At 34.5% G+C, this 12,786-nt stretch overlaps 1 protein-coding gene across 1 annotated transcript; it reads left to right on the top strand.

The window, feature by feature from the left end:
• The first annotated feature begins 4,007 nt into the window (after positions 1-4,007).
• LOC148597038 (uncharacterized) lies at positions 4,008-11,847 on the top strand. The gene is made up of 3 exons (XM_088562671.1): positions 4,008-4,479; positions 9,599-10,099; positions 11,260-11,847. Exons 1-3 carry the CDS (start codon positions 4,425-4,427, stop codon positions 11,523-11,525), a joined length of 822 nt encoding a protein of 273 aa, XP_088418797.1. The 5' UTR covers positions 4,008-4,424; the 3' UTR covers positions 11,526-11,847.
• The last annotated feature ends 939 nt before the right edge of the window (positions 11,848-12,786 follow it).

Below are 12,786 nucleotides of genomic sequence, written 5' to 3'. Positions count from 1 at the left end.
GATGTTCATACTTTTTAATGCCTCCTCTTGCTGGTCAGAGTATATACATGAAATAGCCAGTCCAACACTTTCAGTTTCCAGATAAGATTTAAAAAGATTTAAAAAAAAACAAACACACAAAAAAAAAAAACAAAAACGCATAGCTCAAGGACCATTAAATACAATTTAGAGATTCTGTCTCTATGAATAGTTAGCGGGTTAAAAAAGGGTATGGAAAAATAATCGTGTCCAAACCCCGCTGATTTGATTTATAGTATTGCGAGAGACCTATAATTACAGGTCTTTGATTTTACAAAGATCAATCAAGGACTCTATATTACACTCCCTAGATCAAGTAGCTAATTTTCAGGTTATTCCCTGAAATCTGGTTTATACTTATTGACTGGGTATGAGGGTTATAGAAAGTTTATTTTTCATGAAATACATCTATTGCCCGAAGTGTGGCTAAGTACAATGGTTGTAACCGATGGACGGGAAAATAAACTTACTATTCTGAATATACAGTCAGTGTTTTGTATACTGAGAGAAACAATAGGAGAGTTCGCCAATCTCATTAGTGACGTCATATTCACTAATTTGCATATTATTAAGTGTCAAATTGGTTGGCAAATAAACAACTAAATAAACAATTGACAATTTCATGATTAGAATTCCAATTTTCCAAACTTTATAACTGTTACTTTTATATCCAATTTTGGTTCTGTGAAATGTTTCATGTAGATAAAATAATTCATATTTTGTATGGGAAAACTCTTTTTACTTGAAAAATAGATTTGAAATGATATTTATAATGTAAACCTCTTTTTTTTCATATAAAATTACTTTAAAAATTTTATGCTCATGAAGTCTTATTACTGAATATTTATTTAAAAATCCCATAGTTAAAAAGAGTATTATTTACAGTGTAAGGGTCCATTCATCTGTGACAACATCCCTTCAGCACCTGCATATGGAGTTTTCATATCACAACTCGTACGTTATGCCAGAGCTTGCCGTAACTACGCAGACATTTTTTATCGCGCTAGACTTCTGGAACAGGGTTAAGTTGCTTCAAGATTGAAGTCATCACTACAGAAGTTTTATGGTCGTCATCGTGAACTCGTTACAGTGTATCCATCGATCTGCACCATATAAACTGATTTGTTCAACGTATTATAATTTTCCTTTCCTCTTTCGTCTACCCTGAAATTGACCTTCTATGAGCAACTTGGCGTTTTTGCACAATAACACAAGATACATGTATATAATATTTGGTAGACATTGGTTATAAAGCAAAGTTGTTCACTTACTTTCGTTGCTTTGTACGTACTGTTTTTGGTTATTTTATGTTCTTTGTAGTTCGTCTGGCGTCGATTTCACAAAAAGTCGTAAGTATAAATTTGATTGTAAGTAATGACGTCACAACCTAAAATAGCATTGTGACGTCATTATTTACGATCAATTTCACACTTACGACTTTTTGTGAAATCGACGCCTGGTCTTTGCCATTTGATTAAATTCTTTTGTTTTCAGCTAAAATTTCCCTTGATCACTCTTAAACAGTTTCTGGGTAGAAGATTTTAAAAAAATGATAATGAAAATAATAATAATAATAATAATAATAATAAATAAATAAAATGGGAAATCCCTAAAACTTAGGTCAAAATATCTCCATGGTTATACTTCATACTTGCTGAACACTTCCACCCTGTCAGAATACGTCTAAACATAATGGCCGAAACCAACCTATTAAAGAGACTCTCCATTTAGAAACCAGGCAGTTTCTATGATATGAATTTTATCCCACAGATTTTTTTGTTCCAATATAAATTTTTGATATCATATGTATTTCCAACAGTACATTTTTTCCAAGTTCTGCACAAAATGAAAGTCTTATCTCCCCTTTTCAAAATAATAATAATAATAATGCTTTCTAGGTAATTTATTTCACTTTAACCGTTGCAGTTAATCAAAAATCAATTGCATGTGCCACCCACTGCCTGGTTTTTGCATGGACATCCGCTCAATTCAGTGGCCGTGGCCATATGCATGTTTGCAAACAGGTATAAAATCCTTTTTCCCTCACCGGGATACCTTAAGAAACATTCATACCCAATTTAGTTTTGATCGGTCAGGTAGTTTTAGAGAAGGTTGTAAAGGAAAACGGATGCCAAGTGGCATTAGCTCTTCAGTCAAGGTGAGCTAACGAAATATGAGTACGAGCACGAATACCAAAGATTTATTTCAATTCGGTTTGGTACAAACACTAAACATAAGCTCTATAACGTTTTTACCGAATGTCACATAACATATATAAGATGTAAAGTACGTAGCATACACATAATCATAACAGGGTATGATAAAACACTTAGCAACAATAAACAGCACAATAAAAGCTTAGGCGTACATGCATATTAAATAAATAAGATACAGTGTTTATAAGACAGCAGCAAAGCTACATGTATACAGATGAGTAGGAAAACAGCACTAAATTTAGGCAAAGAATATTAATGTTTTCACATGGGACAGCGGCATTCCGAAACGTTCAACTGAATGTTTCAATTGCTATTGTTCTTTGTCTTCTGATATGGAGGTAGGGCATCTTAGTCTTTTCTAAAAGTTGTTCGTAGGAGCTGAAATTGTCCTCATACACAAATCAGTATGCTTTCCCTGCACTTTTTAATTTGTTCGTCAGTAATTAGGTTTGATTCGAGTAGAAATTCGAGTGAATTTCCGAGTGACTCCCTATCTTGACAAAGGTGAAGCGTTCGATGCATTTTTTGTGCCATAGTTTGTACAAGGTGCACAACTCTTCTAAAATGTGCACGAGACCGCTGGACTACTACAATGTATTTGCATGCATGTTAATTAGTATTAGTTCACATAAAATTCAAACACTGTCAATGGTAGATGTAATAAAAAATCTGACTAGGGCTGGTTCATGGTGTAGTAAAACCCACACAACATTGTTTTTGCTATTGTTGTTTTTGTTTGTTGTTGTTAGGGGGGGGGGGTCCTGCAGCTTCCATAACAACAATCATTTCTATGTTTAGAATGGTATTTTAGAAAAATAACACGTTCATCTCATATTCAATTCAACCAAATCAAGAACGATACCTACGGTATTTCATGCGCAATATATCAAAAGTGCCAAGCTTCTATAAAGCACCTGACGTTCGAAAGTCACTTAAGTAAATGACGGGACGAACGTCTGCCGCTGGGTGGAACTGTAAAGTGCAAAAACCACACAAATGTCAAACTGAGGCCGGTTCTGTGCTTGTTTCCTGCTACTAAAATATAAACAATTATGACACAACCTGCTAGATTCTCACATTGACATGTCCATTAATGAAATTTCAACATCCTTGATTTTCAATTTAATCTTGATTAATTCGTTAATGGAACTACTCGGGAAGTAGCGGGTATTTTATTTCTGCATTAACTCAAATAACAAAAGCAATAAAGTCTCACACTGAGTTTTTATTCTTCGATGATATTTATTACTGAAATTATTTAAATTCACGTTTATAGTGCTAAGCCGACTATGCTTTAGAAAGGTAACAAAGCGAAGTTTACGTACCTGAACGAAGATCTCAAATTCATAATCCGTACAGTGCAGCCTGTTTAAACAGAAACCAGAATAAACGATTAACCTGATAAACCAAACGCTTGTACAGGTCGGTTCCCAACACTTAAAAAAGGAGGGGTGTCAGTCGGGGTTCCTAAGAAATAGGGGGGGGGGGGATTGCGCTGGGACATTATTTCCAATTTTTATGTCAATTTTACACAGGAAAAGGACATATCATTAAATAAACTGGGGGCAACCCCTGCACCCCTCTGGATCTACCACTGTTTTTTTTAAAGTCCCTTTATATTATTTCCAATGTATTTTGAACGAACACATGTCTAAACAGAACAAATCTGTAAAGCCCATAAAGAGTTTAATTTATACAGGTTACATAGTATTTCACTTAAAAATATTATGGATATATATGGTTATCATTCTAAAGATGGATTCTTTAAGAAGCGGTGGTTGACTAATATACCTAGAAAATAGATAAGATGATTTAGGAATGCTTTTACATTGCGTTGGTGCATTGTTTACAAACACCTATTCGTACTGTTAATCTAACAGCGATGTGAACTGGTGAAGAAAGTGTGACTTGTGATTTACAAGAGTAACATCATTTCCAGTTCCGTTTTTTTTTAGATCACTCTTAAATCATTCATCAGGCGTTGATTGGCAGCATATTCAGCTTTCACCATTCAGGAAATAAATATAAATCGATATTTTTTTTTCATCATAGACCACAATTCTGTAATTGGCGTTGTATTGTTGCAAAAACATTTAGAAGTAAACGTGTTTTCGTTTTGGTAAACTCTTTTACAGGTATGATTTACACGGACGGAAAAAAGTTTTGCTGTTTCCTCTGACAGTTAATAGAATGGATATAACGGCTTTATTCATTACCATTGCAAAAGTGTTTCTACTTGTTTCAGGTAAATATCGTATCAATCTTTTACATGTACACAGAAGTATTTACTATTTCAATGTTTTATATGCATGATGCCCATTTTCAATATGACGGGTGCCAGTTGTGCAACAGGACATGCTTGCCCTTCCGGAACATCTGATGTCACCCATGTTTTTTGTGTGAGAGTTTATGTTGCTATAGTGTTTTTTTTTTTAATTTTTAAGTAGCAGTCTTTGTAAGAATCATGCAAATTCTGTAATATGTGATACACCCCCAAAAAGGCTACATATTTTTATTTTTGTTATTAAGTTGTATGTGTATGTACATGATGAAATGTATAATAGTTCATTCCAATCTGTCTGCTCTTATGAGATAACTCACATTGAAAGTTCAACAATTTCTATTGTTTGTTAGTGTCACTTACAGAGTTATCTGCGTTAATGTTGAATTCTATATGTACATTCTTTATAATTTTTATCTCCTATGAACATGGTTTATATGAAAAACCATATATTAATTTCTGTCAACTATGACATTTTAAACAAAAATAAAAAATAAAAATATGTGGCTTTCCAACCATGAATCACATTAATTGTGAATGATTCTTAGCTCGAGTAATACAGTTTATTTACACTTACTTAGCAATTCCCTTATATAAACCGCCCCTTGCAGGTCCGGGTGTTACAAGAATAGGCCTGCTCAGAAACCTAGCCGGGGGCTAGGCGCTCTGCCAACAGGGCAACTGGGATGTGTGCCTCAGGTGGTGATATGGGGTAACCCTGGCGTGATACATGCCGGGGTTGTCAGGCTATAATACGGATAACCTGACCACAAACCACAGTGGTGCACCGTGTCGGGAAAGATGTCACGTTCCTCTCACGTTAAAGAACCCTGCTGTGGTATTCGATAGGAGTAGGAACCTTTGCGCTCCGCTTCAGGATGCTTAATTGTCCGACCATACCCATCCCTCCCTTTCTTTAGTGGCAATCAAAATTTTTCGACCCTATTATCCCATCCTTTTTTCGATTTCATCATCAATTCATGTACATTTTATCACCCATTTCATGTCCATCGTCTGAATACAGTTGATATATTGCTGCTTGGACTTTAAACCCCAACAATCAATCAATCAACCTTATATGGCCAAAATATACGTATAAGGGTCCTTGTTTACAATGTAAACGTTCTTCTCAGGGAAGAAGAAAAGGAAGGTATCAATTCACAGTTCCATGATTAGTATAAATATTAAAGTATCTGATACATAATGTATTCTACAGAGTGATTTTGTGAGTCCTCGGTACCTATATCAAGTAAATTTTTAACACCATGAATTAGCATTACATGACTTTGAACACATATATCATAAATGTAAATAATATAGACCGAGGTATTTGTGTTATGTCTCGTTTTTTTCCTGCAGTTTCTCTGTGTAATTTATTTGATTCGGTTCGCTCGATTGTATATGTGTAGATCGTCTTGTTCCCTGTTTCACATCCAGGTAATGTATTCAGATTTCGACCTCTTTGATTTGTCCAAATACCGCAAACTCCATGCAGCGGCAGACCTTCGATTCCTCTCTTGTTAAGCGGTGCAGATAAGCAGTTCGAAATTCTCGGGTGTTATTATAATAATACGTCGTTTGACAATCGGATAACGTAGCGTAAAATCGTTCACTTTTTCCCGGCTTAGCAAGATTCTTGCATTTTCTTAAAGGGCTGGTGCAAGTGGCTGGCTGCAGCGGCTCGGGTGAATTTCGAACGTCGGAGCTGGCCAATACTGATCCTTTATTTGCCGATATTAGTACTTATTACCTTCCCCGCCTCTGTGAGTAAATATGTTCTTAACACCAAAACGAGCTGCGTAGAATTACTCATGTCTCGTAAATAACTGAGCGAGTGATCTATTTATCAATAACAGAGAACATGATCAAAGACTAATAAAAAACCGATAAAATCCAGGTATAATGACCAGGCAAGAAAAACAGACACACTGAAGAAAGAATGAACATGAAATATCTAAAATATCATGCAAAATCGAAACAAAAGTTATTGAACGAGCAATAAAGACCCCCCTGAAAACTTGGAACATGAAACTGATGCGCTGGTAGGGTAAGTGCCATCTGCTTTTCTAGAAACACCAATCGCCTTGCTTATATAATGTCACCTCAGTGGTTTAACAAAAGAGGAAAGAAAAACTATGACACCGTGCACAATCATTTCTCATGGTGCAGCTATATAACGATTTAGTTTATGGTGCAGACCATAAATATTGTGTAGAGATAACTTTGATTTTGTAACAAATCAACCCGGTTCCAGAGTAATTATTACATAGTTCAAATGTATTGTTTTACTTAACCATAAAAGTACTGCATAAATTTATACAAGGTAGGTTTGGGGACAGCCGTTTGATTCTGAGATGGGGTCCTGGCAGATTTCTGGTCCTGAAAAAGTTGAAAGTAAATATTCTGGCTTACACGTCCTAAAAAATAAATCGACATTCTTATCTCAGTCCAGAAACATTGTAATGGAAATAAGTAATCTTGGCCCAATGCGTTTGAAAATAAATTTCCTGATCAGCAAAATTTAAAAAAATAAATTCACATATGGCAGACGACATAGTTATGCTTTGGATTGATTATTATATGAACCTTTGCAGTTAAAAGAGGAGGTAATCAAAACGGATTTAAGATATGATCATGGAAGCACTGGAAGTCTGATTTCATTCTTTCAGTAAGTTACATCCTGTTGAACTCTTCGGTATTTCTGTATCAAATGTAGCCAAAATGACCAAATTGATGAATGAGAAAACATCTGTCGTAAATACCTTAATAGATTACATCTTATTCATAAAAAATGAAACATTTAGATGGTTCGTGATAATTATTTCAACTACTTTTTTTCTGATGTGCAAAGATAAAGTACGACTAATCGTGTTTAAAAAAATTTGATGTGCTTACGCATCATTTTCCGTTGTTCCACTGGCTGTTCATAATATAAAAGTTGAAAGTAAATATTCTGGCTTACACGTCCTAAAAAATAAATCGACATTCTTATCTCAGTCCAGAAACATTAGATTTTTACCTAATCTGCCTCGATTGAATCGAAATATTTGAAGTTATGTGTAAGTTAACACATTCCCGCAATCTGTTTTTAGGTTACAGACCACCAATTCAACCAATGAGCATTTGGAACGTACGCAACAATAGGCCTACGCAGAAACTACCCCTATTCCTCATAGTGCTGTGAAAGAAGTTCTCATCTTATTTAAAAAATTTAAACATTTTCTGAAAGGAAAAACATTTCTGTACATTTTATAGGTGCATTTTGCTTCTTGTGATGTGAAGCCTAATCTACATAATGATTTTTAAATATACCCCTATCTTGTGAAAACACTGGGATTTCCCATGCTATTTATAGACCCTTCACTTCCGGTGACCAGTACTGCACTGCAAGTCTGCTAACCCCACATGCCATTCTGAGGATTGTGAGCTGACATATGTAGAATCATGCTGATATATAGTCCTCTGCAGGTTAAAGTTAAGGTAAAGTCCAGAGAAGCCATTGAATATTGTGAAATTAGCATAGAAGCCTATGGAAAGTGGAATTAGTGGTTTTTAGCCTTAAGTTCAAGCCATGGCAAAATGAAAAGTTTCTTTAAATAGCTTTAAACTACTTGAAGATCTTGTTAACTTTGCCACGAGAGGAATACACTACAAAAATCCTTCAAAATATGCATTTTTTTAAGTTATAGATCCAAATTATGGAAAATTGGTCTTTTTGGCTGATTTTTATGTCCTATCTTGTAAAAAGTGTAGAAAATTTAGTAAAAATATCAAATATTAAACTTTGAGGACTATATTTACCTAAATATGGTGGTAATAATTACTTGAAATCAAGTTTTGTGTAGATTTGAGCAAAAATTAGGTTAGAAATGAGGAAAAACTCACTTTCATTACTGCGGTTAAGGCCATATCAGCATTCCCCTATGGCAACATGGAAAATCCATTATTGAGTACTTTTTTTGCTTTAGGTGCCCTTTACTGGTCATGTTTTAATGTGAAAACACCGTATTTACAAATTTAAAGTCAAATATATCACCTTTTGTGAAAATTTAAAGATTTAGGATTTTTGACATGTGATCAAGAAAAAGGGGGAGGCATGTCAGAAATAAATTTTTAAAAATAGACCAATTTCTCAGAAAATGATTACTTTTAAAACTATTTCTTCATTAATATTGTTAAAAAACAAGTTGTGATTGATATTTTTTATTTGAAAAGTCAGAAAAAGTTCTTTGCAAATATTTAATGCATTTAAGTATGGTAGAATATTGTCACTTTTTTGCTCGCACAACTTGGTTACCCTATATTTAAAACTCAAATATTTAAAAAAGTGCTTGTCACATTTCACTGAAACTTTGCAAATGCATTCAGTATGTGTGTAGAAAGAAACCTGTATAGTTATTTATTTTTTCTAAGACAAAAAGTGACCCTTTAGGTTACAGACCACCAATTCAACCAATGAGCATTTGGAACGTACGCAAAAATAGTCCTACGCAGAAATTACCCCTGTTCCTCATAGTGCTGTGAAAGAAGTTCTCATCTTATTTAAAAAATTTAAACAGTTTCTGAAAGGAAAAACATTTCTGTACATTTTATAGGTGCATTTTGCTTCTTGTGATGTGAAGCCTAATCTCCATAATGATTTTTAAATATACCCCTATCTTGTGAAAACACTGGGATTTCCCATGCTATTTATAGACCCTTCACTTCCGGTGACCAGTACTGCACTGCAAGTCTGCTAACCCCACATGCCATTCTGAGGGTTGTGAGCTGACATATGTAGAATCATGCTGATATATAGTCCTCTGCAGGTTAAAGTTAAGGTAAAGTCCAGAGAAGCCATTGAATATTGTGAAATTAGCATAGAAGCCTATGGAAAGTGGAATTAGTGGTTTTTAGCCTGTGAACCGTTAAATTTCCGGAATCTGTTCAAATAACTAATTATGACTCGGTATCATATATATATAGAATCATAAATTGAGATTTTCTTGAATCAACTCAAGGATTCTGTGCATTTCTAAATGGCCCCAGTTCCAGTGGGTTAATATACTATTTATTTTCGTCATCATATTGTTGATATTTGCAGGAAATTCTATCAACGAAATACACATCAGAACATTCGATACCGGAAGTACTAATGTTTGGAATACTCCAGATATATACAAACTGAACACAAAGTTGTCTAACTATGGAATTCCGGAAATTCCCGGAAACGAGAAGGACTTTATATTCAAAGTGAAGGCAATCTCAGATGCCTACCTACTTTTATCTCGAGCATACGATTTGATCTCTCCAAATTTTATTGAAATTGTTCTTGGAGGAGGCAGTAATGTAAACTCACATGTTTGGTACAAAATCGAATCAGGTGATATATATAACTCCCAACCTATCAACACACCCGGGGTGTTGTCCGATGTAGAATACCGAAAGTACAATATATCATGGCGAGAGGGAGACAGACTGACTATTACAGATGATGGCGGCAAGGTTTGGGTTGACTTCATGTCACCAATAAATATATCTGTCAAAGGAATCGGACTTAGGTCTGGATGGGGATATGACGCAGACTGGATTATACCAATCACAGGTACGTGTAGATAGATAGAAGTTTGTTGTATTCCAAAAGGAGTGAATCAATGGAACAATAATGCATTAGTTGAATATCAATAAGATTAAACTTTTGGTATCGTACCAAATATTATTACAAATAGATTTTATTCAAAACATCATTTCATCTTTTATTGCTGAAATGCTGATACACGGAAAATTCTACAATTGATCTCTGATATTGTTTATTTGAACCATACAGGTCACATTTCTATACAATATTCTGTAACATTATTACTTACATCATCAAAATTTTTATTAAGACCCATACTTAGTTTTACTTTTACAATTAATAGTTATACATTAAAACATTTGTTGTCTTTTGATCTGTCTAAACGTTTTGTTATGAAAATCATTATCAATTTATCTTTATCTCACACCAAGAACACGATCATATATTACTCTAATATCAGTATCAAACCTGAGCCTTCCATCAAAGATCATGTATCAAACCTGAGCCTTCCCTCAAAGATCATGTATCAAACCTGACCCTTCCATCAAAGATCATGTATTACTCTAATATCAGTATCAAACCTGACCCTTCCATCAAAGATCATGTATTACTCTAATATCAGTATCCAACCTGACCCTTCCATCAAAGATCATGTATTACTCTAATATCAGTATCGAACCTGAGCCTTCCATCAAAGATCATGTATTACTCTAATATCACTATCGAACCTGAGCCTTTCATCAAAGATCATGCATTACTCTAATATCAGTATCAAACCTGACCCTTCCATCAAAGATCATGTATTACTCTAATATCAGTATCAAACCTGACCCTTCCATCAAAGATCATGTATTACTCTAATATCAGTATCAACCTGAGCCTTCCATCAAAGGTCATGTATTACTCTAATATCAGTTTGATAACCTGAGCCTTCCATTAAAGATCATGTATTACTCTAATATCAGTATCAACCCTGAGCCTTCCATTAAAGATCATGTATTACTCTAATATCAGTATCAAACCTGACTCTTCCATCAAAGATCATGTATTACTCTAATATCAGTATCAAAACTGAGCCTTTCATCAAGGAGAAGATCGTGTATTACTCTTATATTAGTATCTGATATCAACTACAACACACAGTAACTGTATAAAGAAAACTAATTATGAATTTTTGTATATTTCAGTGATGTTTACTGGTCACTACTTAGCGGATGCCATGGCTTATGCAAACATGACCACATTGGAAGAACATACAATACACAACGTATTTATGTGCTCAATGCAATGTAGTCTGAATCCACTCTGTCTCGGTTTTAACTTTAATCATCTTGACGAGTATTGTCACTTAATAGCTGGAAACCAGATTGTTGTCAAGATTGCACGGAATGGATGGAGTTTCTACACAAAATGTCTTCAGAATAAATCCATGTGCCTAAATGCAATTGACTAATATCAGTTTAATGTCATATTCTGTAAAACAACAAACAGTATATCTTATTTGTTCATATCAGATTAAATATGATGAAGGTGAAACCTTAAAACCATCCCGAGGATACAAATGCAAATATTTTTCACGTGAAATTCATGTTAATCGCGCTTAATGTCAACTTCACGTAGAAATTATTTAACATGGCTTTCGTATGAAGGCTCAATTCACCTAAATATCACGTAAACTCTGTCACAAAGTTTCGTTCAATTCAGGTAAAAATCATGTCAATATCGCGTGAAAACCATGTGAATAATTTTGCCTGTGTACATAAAATAAACTTTTGTCCCCTCTGCTTTTATTATAAATTTATCTTATTAACTTCCAAAATGGTAATTTTTTATGATATACGTCTTTTATTGTCCTAATGCATCAATTCCAATACCATATGGTAAACACTTGGACCAACTAAAGAAAATGTATGTTAAATGTTTCTATAACTAGCATAGCATTTTTATGGACAATTTGAAGCAGCGTCGAACTAAAACTTTATATTCACAATGGTGTATAAACACCCATCGAACACATTATGTTGTGCTATAGGGGTTATATATGAAATCCCTGGTTCAGATCTGTTTTTTGGAGAAAAGAAAACATACCGTCATCTCCCACTTTAACCAAACTAATCATGACCGATAACATTTGCAAAGAGTAGATTTCATTCATAGTCTCTATATATTTTTTATATCTAAAGTACAAGAGTAATCAAGGGAACCAGGGTTATAGCGGTAATCAACAGAATGCAATCCTTGGATAAAGACCAGACATGGAAAACAGACATACACAACAAAGAACATAAAGTAACTAAAATCATACATACAAAGTAACAAAAGCAAATGAGCAACTCGGACTCCACTAAAAACTGGGAACATGGACCGGGTGCACCGATAGGGTGAGTGTCCTCTGTTTTTCTAGAAACACCCGCCGAGTTACTCATAAAAAGTCTAATCCGGGATAGACAAACCAGGAAAGGAAAACCATGACCCGTTGAATAAATCAGTTTTCATGGTGCAGATGGATACACCATAACGATCAACGAGTTCATAATGACGGCCATAAAACTTCTGTATTGATGACTTTAATCTTGTAGCAACATAACCCTGTTCCAGAAGCCTATTTATTAGAGTTCTAGCGCGATACAAAACGTCTGCGTAGTTTCGGCAAGCTCTGGCATAACGTATGAGTTGTGATATGAACACTCCATACGTAGGTGCTGAAGGGATGT

This window comes from Perna viridis, chromosome 15, assembly GCF_037379345.1.
Source record: "Perna viridis isolate PV_CMFRI_1.1 ecotype Kerala chromosome 15, ASM3737934v1, whole genome shotgun sequence".
NCBI classification, from domain to species: Eukaryota; Metazoa; Mollusca; class Bivalvia; order Mytilida; family Mytilidae; genus Perna; species Perna viridis.
The sequence above is the reverse complement of the archived record's forward strand: the minus strand, read 5'-3'. Positions and strand labels throughout refer to the sequence as shown.

What these genes read in the sequence shown, in the direction of transcription:
- LOC148597038 (XM_088562671.1), top strand. Translation starts at nt 4,425, where the DNA reads ATGGATATAACGGCTTTATTCATTACCATTGCAAAAGTGTTTCTACTT. An exon ending in AGTGTTTCTACTTGTTTCAG is followed by an intron (nt 4,480 to 9,598) that starts GTAAATATCGTA and finishes TGATATTTGCAG; the next exon opens with GAAATTCTATCAACGAAATA. An exon ending in CTGGATTATACCAATCACAG is followed by an intron (nt 10,100 to 11,259) that starts GTACGTGTAGAT and finishes TGTATATTTCAG; the next exon opens with TGATGTTTACTGGTCACTAC.